Source organism: Pseudophryne corroboree, chromosome 1 (assembly GCF_028390025.1).
Source record: "Pseudophryne corroboree isolate aPseCor3 chromosome 1, aPseCor3.hap2, whole genome shotgun sequence".
In the NCBI taxonomy this organism is placed as follows: Eukaryota; Metazoa; Chordata; class Amphibia; order Anura; family Myobatrachidae; genus Pseudophryne; species Pseudophryne corroboree.
In genome coordinates this window covers 665,045,111-665,057,679 of record NC_086444.1, presented here as the reverse complement: position 1 = coordinate 665,057,679, position 12,569 = coordinate 665,045,111, and the positions used below count along the sequence as shown (strand labels likewise).

Below are 12,569 nucleotides of genomic sequence, written 5' to 3'. Positions count from 1 at the left end.
TCGCCTATTCTTCCTTACAAAAGTCTTCCAGTTCTTTGAGATTCCTGGGCTGTCTGTGACACACTGCTCTTTTAAGGTCTATCCATAGATTTTCAATTATGTTGAGGTCAAGAGATTGTGAAGGCCATGGCAAAACCTTCAGTTTACGCCTCTTGATGTAATCCACCGTGGATTTTGAGGTGTGTTTAGGATCATTATCCATTTGTAAAAGCCAGCCTCTCTTTAACTTCAGCTTTTTCACAGATGGCATCAAGTTAGCGTCCAAAATTTGCTGAATCTTATTGAATACATTTTTCCTTCTACTCGTGAAATGTTCCCTGTGCCACTGGCTGCAATACAACCCCAAAGCATGATTGATCCACCCCCATGCTTAACAGTTGGACAGAGGTTCTTTTCATTAAATTCTGTGCCCTTCCTTCTCCAAACGTACCTTTGCTCATTCCGGCCAAAAAGTTCTATTTTAACCTCATCGGTCCACAGAACTTTATTCCAAAATGCATCAGGCTTGTCCATATGTTCATTTGCAAACTTCAAATGCTGATTTTTGTGGTGAGGACGTAGAAGAGGTTTTCTTCTGATGACTCTTCCATGAAGACCATATTTGTACAAGTATCTCTTTATAGTGGAATAGTGTACCACAACTCCAGTGTCTGCCAGATCTTCCTGGAGGGATCGTGCAGTCAAATGTGGATTTTGACTTGCTTTTCTCACAATCCTGCGAGCTGTTCTGTCTGATATTTTTCTTGGTCTTCTAGATCTTGCTTTAACTTTCACTGTTCCTGATGACTGCCATTTCTTAATTACATTCCGAACAGAGGATATGAGCATCTGATAACGCTTTGCTATCTTCTTATAGCCTTCTCCTGCTTTGTGAGCGTCAACTATTCTCAGTTTCAGTGTTCTACACAACTGCTTAGAGGAACCCATGGTGCTGATTGTTTGAGCAAGGTCAGATGAGTCTGGGCTTTTAAAACCTTTGAGATTGACATCACCTGGTATTTCCAGACGATGATTGAGAACAATCCATGACACTGCCAGGTCTCAGCTGTCCAAAGGGGGCAGTACAAGGTATTAACTCTGCAGGGTGCCCAAACTTTTGCAGACGCCATTTTTTGTTTTCTGTTATTTTGATAGTGTAAATGATGGAAATAAAATCAAATTTTTTTTGGCATGTTATAAGAATGTCTAATCTGTAATTTGATGCCTTTTGGAGGTTTTTCCATCTTTCCTTGGCTTCTTTATGCACATTAAAATGAATTTTTGCCTGGGGTGCCCAAACTTTCAATCCCCACTGTACACTGCAGACATTGAACCTATTTACATAGAAGACCTATTATTTTCTGCAGAAAATTTTTTGTTAAATCGCATATAAATCTGTCCTCATATACCTAGTCTCAATATAGCATATGGCTGTGCCGTAACTAGACATTTCAGCGCTGTGTGCAAGAAAAAGCATCGACGCCCACCCCCCATATTTAAAATAGGGCCTGTGCGCACCTTAGGCGCGCAGCAAAAATATAGGGGCATGGCTTCATGGGGAAGGAGTGTAGCCACAAAATAATACTGATGTATATTACGCTGTACAGTAGTCTCCATTAATCAAATTACGCCACACAGTAGCACCACTTACAAACATTACACCAGGCAGAGCCCCTTTTACGCATTACGCCAGGTAGAGCCCCTGTCACACATTATGCCAGGTAGTGCCCCATTTTATACATTACCCCAGGTAGAGACTTTATCACACATTATGCCAGGTAGAGCCCCTTTTACATATTATGGCAGGTGGAGTCCTCTATTACACATTATGGCAGGTAGAGCTCTTTTTTACACATTATGGCAGGTAGAGCCCCCTTATACACAGTACGGCAGGTAGAATCCCCTTTTACACATTACGGCCGCCCGAGTCCCCCTTTTTACACATTACGGCAGCAGAGTCCCCCTTTTACACATTACGGCAGCAGAGTCCCCCTTTTTACACATTACGGAAGGTAGAGCTCCCTTTTACACATTACGCCAGGCAGAGCCTCCTTATACACATTATGCCAGGTAAAGCCTCCTTATACTTATTACAATGCCGGGGAGGGGGTGGGGGGGTAGAGAGAGAGACAGTGATTGTGTGTGTGAGTTATACTTATGTTTGGCTCCGTTCTCCAGCTGGCTGTCTCTATCCTTCTCTCCCGCCCTAATGCTGTGGCTCTTTGCAGCACAGGGCACTGTGGATGGGCTGGAGCTGTTCTCCCAGAAGACATTGGCAGAGGGAGCAGGGAGCCGGGGGTGCGGAGCCGGAGACACGAGCTGCAGCGCTGCCCAGCTACCTATGTGAGAAGAGGTAGCCGGGGCGCCAATGCAGCTGAGTTCAACGTCGGCCAGAGAGACGAGCGGGCGGACCTCACAGTGCAGGGGTGGTGAAGGTGCAGCGGAACAGGTTTTGCCGGTGGTCCTGCATCTACAGTGCATATGCGCTGTGTGCCAGGCACCACTGGCACACGCCTAGTTACGGCCCTGCCATATGGCATGAGATGCTTGGCATACTGAGGTGCTCTGGGCTCTGAGATGCTCTGAGCTGCGTACTTCTCTTTCTTAAAATTTTCTGTCTTATTTGCATCGCAGACATAGCCGAACACCACTGAAAGTCAACTACATATGCTGGTTGCAACTGTCACTGCTTAGCCTGTTAATCCTCATTTAGTCTGCCCCTGAACTCCTGTGAAACCAGCCAATGGGAGTCCAGGGGCGGGCTAAATGATGAAAGACATGCTGAGCAGTGTGTTTCATGCAACAATGGCTGCTGTTTCCCAAGGAAGAAAGGCAGGACATATGATAAATACAACTTCACATGTATGTTCATATGTCCTGGCCAGCTCCCCCCTGCATACTTTGAACAGCGCTGAAGCCCAGGGACAACAGCCGCCACTGATTTTAAACACATATATAGTCGCAGATGAAGCACACCGGAACTTGGTATGAAAAAAAGATGCGGCTTCTGCATAGAGCACTTTGTATACAGATTCAGACTCATTTGCATACAGATATACACATGTCATACATCATATTGATCAGTGTAATCTAGCAGAGTGATTTTTCCCATTTCCAGTTGTTTCTTTTGTGTGGATAAGATGCACATTTTGAAGGAAAAGATGCTCAGCAAAGTCACCCAGGACCTGACTTGTCTAAAAGGGGCTGTATTTTGCGACTGAAGGCACGGTGTATGAGGACACATCTGATCTGTGCATACTGAATTCATTGTTGTTAATTATGAAGTATCCTCCACATCCTCCATATGTGCTGTGAGTCACAGAGGCAGAATCCCACTGTGAGACATTACTATCTTCCCAGAAGGACACAGCTTGTCTTATTGGTGATATTAGTGCTTTATGATAAAGGGCAGTTATGTTGTGGTCTGGTCTCAGATGGCGCAGTGAGCTATCCTGTGTTGGCTCCTTTTGAAAAGAGCAACCACAGCTTATATACCAATTGTCAGAGTCAGATAAGTAACAGTTTCCAAGTCCCTTAATTAGAACAGCAATTTTTCTATCACTGCCTCCCTCTCTGTTCCTCAATATTACAATGTCCCTATGTCTTATATATAAAAGGGAGCTTTTGCCTTGATGGATTTTGTTTTCTAAAGTTAACATCAATCTGTTTAATAGACTTGTGTCTTATCTATTTCAGAATCTTCACTCCCTAACTTTAAAACAATCAGAGCAGCACACAATCAGTTGCTAAAATTTAGTTTTCAGCGAATGGATAAGAATGGACCCATCAGGTGAGTGTTTTTTAAACCATTCAAACCAAACTTTATAATCAATTCATATGTAACTGGTCTTTCCTATACAACCAATTATAGCAGTATGTTTTTAACCGACTGGGATACCTAAAGCCCCGTACACACTGGGTGACTACCCCTAATGAGCGATTACCACTATACCGGCGACTACATCCCGACCCCCCTCCAAATCCTGACAGTTTATTCCAAACCCGCAGCGTGGCGAGTGCGCTCACCTCCCCACCGGCATTCTGCCGCCGGGATCCCCAGTGGCGGTAATGCATACCCAACCCATTGATTGATATATCGTCCAATGGTATAGTCAAGTGCATACACACTTAATGATATTGTTGAACGATACCATTCAGTGATGTCATCCCCCGCATTCCCCGAACATGCAGCTCAACGATATAGTCAAAATTGAGCTGCATGTTTAGTAGACCCCAGATGAATGACAACAAGCAGCAGGACTGGCATACACACTGGCTGATATGAACCAGGGCTTACAGTAAGTCTCACACTAACAGTATTGTTTCCCCTAGATTGGCAGGATTTGGGATGTTTTGGCATGTTACTGCAGTAAAAATGAATGTTACACAAAATGATTATTTTTTACATTGAAGCATTTAATTTAGCCAGTTTTTATTTCAGAGCTATTTCATATACTGTATGGGGGAATTCAATTAGCCCCCTTTAGCTTTTTAGGTTAAATGCCTGAAGCTACGCAAGTAACCCTGCAGTGAGCCCAGAGGTACACTTAGGGCCTAATTCAGAGTTGATAACAGCAGCAAATTTATTAGCGGTTGGGCAAAACCATGTGCACTTCATGGGGGGGGGGGGGGGGGGCAGATATAACGTGCAGAGACAGTTAGATTTGGGTGGGGTGTGTTCAAACTGAAATCTAAATTGCAGTGTAAGAATAAAGCAGCCAGTATTTACCCTGCACAGAAACAATATAACCCACCCAAACCTATCTCTCTGCACTTGTTATATCTGCCTCCCCTGCAGTGCACATGGTTTTGCCCAACTGCTGAAAAAAATCCTGCTGCGATCAACTTGGAATTACCCCCATGGTTTTGCCCAACTGCTAATAAATTTGCTGCTGCGATCAACTCTGAATTACCCCATTAATGCAGATTTCTGTTTGCACACGTCTGAGGAAATCTGCGTTAAGTGCACCCTCTGGGGTTATTGCTCCTAACCCGGGACCTACAAGCCTGTGGTAAGTTTTGCAGCTAATTGAAATCCCCATTTCTCATACGTCCTAGAGGATGCTGGGGTCCACTTCAGTACCATGGGGTATAGACAGTTCCGCAGGAGCCATGGGCACTTTAAGACTTTTCCAGAGTGTGAACTGGCTCCTCCCTCTATGCCCCTCCTCCAGACCTCAGTTTAGAAAATGTGCCCAGGCAGACTGGTCGCACTCTAGTGGAGCGCTACTGAGTTCTACTAAAAGACTTTATGTTAGATTTTTTATTTTCAGGGAGGCTGCTGGCAACAGTCTCCCTGCTTTGTGGGACTTAGGGGGTAGAAGTAGGAACCAACTTCCTGAATAGTTTCATGGCTCTGCTTCTTGCTGATAGGACACCATTAGCTCCTGAAGATTACTGAACACTAGCTGCGACTATGCGCTCACTCCCACAGCACGCCGTCACCCCCCTAGCAGAGCCAGAAGTCAGAAGACTGGTGAGTAATATTACCGGAGATCTGCAAGAGGGACCTCCGGTCATCGTGACGCTCAAGGTAGCAGGTTGCAGGGCGCTGGGGGGCGCCCTGGGCAGCATGAAACCTACTCTTAAACTGGCAAAAGGTAGCATATTATGCCGTGGCACAATCCTACACCCCTGCCAGTATAAATAAGTTGTGATCAATTCTGAGGGGAAACGCGCCATTACAGGGGGCGGGGCTTCCTCAGTCAGCCAGCACACTGCTCAGCGCCATTTTCTCCAAGCAAGCTGCAGGGGAAGAAACGCTGGTCCTCCTCCACTTCTGAATCAAGTATCAGGGTGCAAATAAGGGGGGGGCAGAGTGTAAATTGGTGCTCAATTATACTTTCTCTGACGTCCTAGTGGATGCTGGGAACTCCGAAAGGACCATGGGGAATAGCGGCTCCGCAGGAGACTGGGCACAACTAAAGAAAGCTTTTAGGTCACCTGGTGTGCACTGGCTCCTCCCACTATGACCCTCCTCCAAGCCTCAGTTAGATTTTGTGCCCGGACGAGGTTGGATGCACACTAGGGGCTCTCCTGAGCTTCTAGAAAGAAAGTATATAATTAGGTTTTTTATTTTACAGTGAGACCTGCTGGCAACAGGCTCACTGCAGCGAGGGACTAAGGGGAGAAGAAGCAAACCTACCTGCTTGCAGCTAGCTTGGGCTTCTTAGGCTACTGGACACCATTAGCTCCAGAGGGACCGACCGCATGGAACTGGCCTTGGTGTTCGGTCCCGGAGCCGCGCCGCCGTCCCCCTTACAGAGCCAGAAGTAAGAAGAGGTCCGGAAAATCGGCGGCAGAAGACATCAGTCTTCACCAAGGTAGCGCACAGCACTGCAGCTGTGCGCCATTGCTCCTCATACACACTTCACACTCCGGTCACTGAGGGTGCAGGGCGCTAGGGGGGGGCGCCCTGAGCAGCAATAAAAAGACCTTGGCTGGCAAAAATACCACAATATATAGCCCCAGAGGCTATATATGTGATAATTACCCCTGCCAGAATCCATAAAAAAGCGGGAGAATAGTCCGCGAAAAAGGGGCGGAGCTATCTCCTTCAGCACACTGGCGCCATTTCTCCCTCACAGCTCCGCTGGAAGGAAGCTCCCTGGCTCTCCCCTGCAGTCTACACTACAGAAAAGGGTAAAAAAGAGAGGGGGGGCACTAAATTTAGGCGCAGTATATATAACAGGGGACATAATTCAGTTAGTCCCTGCATTATATAGCGCTCTGGTGTGTGCTGGCATACTCTCACTCTGTCTCCCCAAAGGGCTTTTGTGGGTCCTGTCCTCTGTTAGAGCATTCCCTGTGTGTGTGCGGTGTGTCGGTACGGCTGTGTCGACATGTTTGATGAGGATAATGATGTGGAGGCGGAGCAGATGCCTATAGAAGGGATGTCACCCCCTGCGGGGCAGACACCTGAGTGGATGGACTTATGGAAGGAATTGCGTGCACGTGTCGACTCCTTACACAAGAAATTTGACGACATGCCAAATGCGGGACAGCCGGCTTCTCAGCTCGTGCCTGTCCAGGCGTCTCAAAGGCCATCGGGGGCTCTAAAACGCCCGCTACCTCAGATGGCAGACGCGGATGTCGACACGGATACTGACACCAGTGTCGACGACGATGAGTCTAGTCTAATGTCCACTAAGGCCATTCGTTGCATGATTGAAGCAATGAAAGAGGTGTTACAAATTTCTGATATAAACCCAGGTACCACTAAAAAGGGTATTATGTTTGGGGAGAAAAAACTACCCGTAGTCTTTCCCCCATCAGAAGAATTAAATGAAGTGTGTGAAGAAGCGTGGGCTTTCCCTGATAAAAGATTGGTAATCTCTAAGAAGTTACTAATGGCGTTCCCTTTCCCGCCAGAGGATAGGTCACGTTGGGAGACACCACCTAGGGTGGATAAAGCGCTCACACGTTTGTCTAAAAAGGTGGCACTACCGTCTCCGGATACGGCCGCCCTCAAGGAACCTGCTGATAGAAAGCAGGAGGCTATCCTGAAGTCTGTATATACACACTCAGGCATTATACTTAGACCTGCTATTGCGTCAGCATGGATGTGCAGTGCTGCCGCTGCGTGGTCAGATTCCCTGTCAGAAAATATTGACACCTGAAAGGATTTGCCCTTATATTCTTTAACCCTCGATGTGATGGCCTCTCAGACGTCTGGGAGTGTAAACCTTTATGCTATCAGTTACATGCACAACACAAGCAGTAAAAATTCACACTGTTTATTATGAGGTTAACAAAAGTATATAAGACAATGCATATGGGTGTAACTGACATGTCGTTACACTCCCATTGGCTCGCCAGCAGCCACCAGGCAGAATAGAAAAAGGCGGATGTTCATATATGGGTTTTCTACAAGTTTCTCAAAACATTTAACAAAGTCTGTAACAGGTTTCATCTGGTATAGAACTGTCCTTGAGAAACAGACACATACAAGCCTGGTATTGTATGAGGAGATAAAGGTATCCTGGCACAGGGTAATACGTATCTATGCAAACACATAACAGTTCATATAGCATGTTTTAACCCTTCATTAGGGAGGTAGAAATATTCACTTTTACACTATACTTATTATAAGGAAATTGATCATATAAAAAGTAATATTTACAAAGCACAGAAGAGTTAACCCTTCAATCCCCTCTTAGAATCATGATTATTATATGACATGATTCTTGAGTGAGGCTCCTTTCTTGTTCCTCCAGTTCTTGAGATATTGGACATAGTCGTCGGGTCCCTTACTATCAGAGGAGGTGACAGGACTGGTGGTTATATCATAGTACATCAGGGCCTTATCAATGCCTTTGGAGGTAAGTTTCTTTCCACAGGGAATTACACAATAAACTATAATGCCTACAAGAATTAAAGTTACAAGTATGAATATGCTTATTTGCACAAGAGCCTGTTTCCAATTTTCAAACCACCCAAAATATTGGCTCCATGGGTTATCAATACCTGAATTTTTCTTAAGTTCTATGGATAAGGTTTCTAACTTGTTTATGGCTAAAGTAACCTTACCATTGGGACCAGTGTTGTCAGGAATATATGTACAACAGCCTTCCACCTTACTAATGTAAACACATGTACCGCCTTTTTCTGCTAGGATCATGTCAAGGGCCATTCTATTTTGGAATGTCATTTGGGAAGTGGCTTCTAGCTGTTCAGCTATACCTTTAAGAGCATCTTTGGTATCATTAACAAATCTTTGTTGATTATAATATATATAATTAATCCAGGCTACGTTTTTATTTACAGTTACTATAGGAAACAATGACTCAAAACCCGCAGCCACCTCATCTCTAGCTTTGAACTCATTTGGAACACCTCTTGGGACCCCTATAGCATCAATGTATACGTGGGGTCAAAGCTACCTCCTGGGAGTGCTCTTTTCTTTCGATTAGCAGGAGTATTAGAGGGAGGAGTGGGGTCATCGGTGATCATTAAAAAGGCTGAAAAAACAATTTTCCTGTTCTAGGGGTATATTAAGGGGCACTGTACCTAGGTGGGGCCTAGATTTGCCACAGACATAACAGTTGCTTTTATTGTGTTTGTTAGCACTATACTTCATCCATTCCAACCAAAATTAATGTCAGAGAAACCAGTTTCAATAGCTAGGGTGTCTTCAAAGGTAGGGTTAGTAATAGCCACCATATCTTTAGAAGTGGCAATATGGGGCTTTAAAGGTTTGTTTTGGGGATATTTGCTATATCTATTTTTTTTTGCAAATGATGGGCCATATTTCCAATCTGCTCCTGTATTCCACCCCACAGCTTCCCAGGAATTACAATTAGATCCATAATATCTAATGTCATAGTACCATTCGTCAGTAACACAAATATATACTGTCTCAGACATTCCTGATTTCCTCCTTTGTTGTATATAATATTTGTCATCAGCAATTTTGGGGAACATAAAATAGTCAAGGATATATGTGGCTACGTGTGTGTTAGAGGAATTATACCACAAGGTGGGGATCCCATTTGTTTGTGTGATGTCGACTTCACATATTGTGAGGTGAATGAGGGCCAGTAGGGCTATCGAGATAGTCCCCAGGATAGAGATAGGGGGCAGGTTCCTCATCTTCTTCTGTTCTTCTTTCTTCGCTAGGTGGGAGGTCAGGGCTGTCTGCCCCGGTTCGTACCTCACTGGAATCACTTGCTTCCCTCTCTAGGTCTGGTCTAGGAACCTTTTTTACTCGGGATGCATGGATCCAGGTAGGACTTTCCTCTGTCAGGACTGCTGTTCGGGTAACTGCTACGACCTCTGTCTCTGGACCATAGGTGAAGTCTCCTGGGCTCTTGTTCCTGGGGAGCACCTTCACCACGACTCTGTCTCTGACTTTAAAGGGGTGTGTAGGTTCCTGTGGATTCAAAGGGTTTTTACAAACAACCTCATGTTCAATTTCATTCAGTTTTGTTATCAGGGACCTGACATACTCTTCTCTGATGAGTTCTAGATCTCCTTCCTGTATTACTAGTGGTTTCTTAGCCCAGGGTGTAGGAAAAGGGTCTACCCATTAGTATTTCAAATGGGGAGTATCCTAGAGTTTTCTGTGGGGCATTCAAGATGCTGGTGTTTAGCTTTATTAGGGTTGTTCCTGAGGCAAGTGATGCATCTGCTAACATACTGGTCCACAAGTGACCTGGCACTAGCAACACAAAAATCATTGGTTAGTAGGAGGAGTGTTGTGGCTTCACCACGGTGACCAACACCACGGCACTGGGCAACGAGCAAAGGGGCACTGGACTGGGGCATACAGGGTTTCCCCTCTTTGCAGATTAATCCTGATTTAGGATTTTTTCTGCAGAATTGGGTAAGTTCAGTCGGAGAGATCAGCATTAGTCGCAGCAGCTTAAAGTTGAGTGAGCAGATGGACGTTGTCAAGGGAGGGACATGCTCTAGTGAGTGCAATGAGTTCTGCAGCTTGCGCGGACTGATAAGGTATTGGCAGGGTTTATAAGGTATTGGCAGGGTTTCCAACACAGTGTCAGGGAGGGTGACAATGGCATAGCCAGCCTGGTATGTATTGTCATTGGGCCTACTACAGGAGCCGTCAACAAAAACTATGTCTGCGCCTGGTATGGGAACGGGAGACATGTCAAGTCTGGGAGAAGTTTCAGCTTCAATGGAAGCAGCACAGTCATGTAGGTCGGGTGGTTCATCCTCAGGACCTTTCAAGCCCAAAAGGGTATTGAGAATGGGTGCAGGGCCAGAAGAACTAGCAGTGTACTTGATGGTAAGGGTAGGGTTACTCAAAAGGAGTACTTCATATCCACTAAGGCGTTGTGCTGACATGTGCTGTGTGTGTAAGCCTTTAAGTATTGCCAGGACATCATGTGTGGTGTGGAGTACTGTGATGTGGCCTAAAGTGAGGGTAGTGGTCATTTCTGCAACCATTGCACAGGCTGCCAAAGCCCTGAGGCAGGCAGGCATACCTTGCACAGACACTGGCATGACTTTGGGAAAAAAATGCCACGGGGCGCAACTTCCCTCCATGAAACTGTGTGAGCACCCCCGCCATGGTTTTACAATTGTCCCTTGCATATAGATGGAAAGGTAGTACATAATTGGGGAGGCCAAGTGCCGGACTTTTCATCAACATACATTTTAAACTTTCATATGCAGTTAACATTTCTTGTGACCATTGTACAGTTTTAGGTTTGTCCTTCAGTGTGGCTTGTCTCAAAATGTTATCGTAATAAAAGCAATCAGATATCCACTGTCTGCAGTAATTTACCATACCCAGGAAGGACAGTGGTTCCTTCTGGGTAGTTGGGGTGACCAGGCCCAATACAGACTGTATGCGTTGTGGACTGACTTTCCTCTCTCCCTGAGTGAGCACAAAACCTAAGTAATCAACATGCTTTTTACACCATTGCATTTTTATTTTGGACACCTTGTGTCCACATTCACAAAGCCAGTTTAGTAATGAAACACCATCCTCTCGGCAGGCCTCCTCAGTTTTACTACAGAGCAGCAGATCATCTGCATACTGTAGCAGGACTGAACCATGGTGAGGTTGCCAGGGCCTCAATGTGGCCTGGAGACAACAGGTGCGTCAATAATCTGCACCAGGTAAGTTGTTTACCCTCAAAAGAAAAGGCAAAAGTAATTGTGTCTGTGAATCTACAGGTATGCTGAAAAAAGGCATTCTTCAAATCAATTACAGAGAAGAACGCAGCATCTGCAGGGATTGCAGAAATGAGTGAGTTTACATCTGGAACAATTGGTGCAATTGGGACAATTAGCTGATTGATCGCTCTGAGATTCTGTACAAATCTTATACTGCCATCAGCTTTGGCAACAGGGTTCACAGGAGTACAGTATGGTGATACAATATGTCTGAGAATACCCTGTTGTAAGAATTGCTGTATCATGGGGCGGAGACCTTCTATCTTTTCTGGTGAGAGGGGATACTGCATAAGTCAGAACACAAAACACTGGTTGTTGCACCGCTGTCCACTAAAAAGGGAATTTTACTTCCATTTATAATAAGTGGCAGCAGAGGTGAATCTTTACTATGACGGGTGAGTTGAATAAAGGCTGGGATACCCTCCTCCGGGCCCCGTCAGTGCGCGGGGTCTTTGGAATCTTCCCTGACTGCGGGGTTGGTTCTGTCTGTCAAAGCGTCTGGAGTTCCGATAGTTATGAGTGAGTGGGGAAGTGAGTAAGCTTTCTGAGTTAAGCAAAGGTAAGCCAGCGTCATCTGTCCAGCAGTCCTTAAACCTTTTCCAAAACGCAGTAACAGACTATGAAGGTTTCTGTTTACAAGCCACAGCGACAGGCAAAAAAGCACAGGCTTTAAAGACTTCCTTCATATGTGTATAGCTGCGTCCTTTGCAAGCTTTGCGCAAACAAGATAAACAGCCATCGAGGGTAATAGTGGGCTTGGGACAGTGTTTTACTATTATCTAAACTCTGGGTTATTGGTGCTAGGGATAGAGCTAGTGGACGCACCCTCCAGCAGTGGAGCTGGAGGCAATCCCATTTGGTGTGAAAGGGTTACTGCTGCCAAGAGATTTGTGTCTCTGAGCGCAGGATACATTGGAATGCAAGGGGGAGGGAGAGGGATTTCAAAG

At 45.5% G+C, this 12,569-nt stretch overlaps 1 protein-coding gene across 8 annotated transcripts in view; it reads left to right on the top strand.

The window, feature by feature from the left end:
• The window catches only part of SUSD1 (sushi domain containing 1), a 669,144-nt gene that overhangs the window by 410,562 nt on the left and 246,013 nt on the right, over nt 1-12,569 (top strand). For all 8 annotated transcript variants that reach the window (XR_010175769.1, XM_063914696.1, XM_063914695.1 and 5 more), the window contains one exon: nt 3,676-3,769. Coding sequence is in view for 7 of the 8 variants with exons in the window: in XM_063914696.1 (XP_063770766.1) it covers nt 3,676-3,769 (94 nt within the window). In the remaining variant the exon portion in view is untranslated. The remainder of the gene's footprint in view (nt 1-3,675; nt 3,770-12,569) is intronic.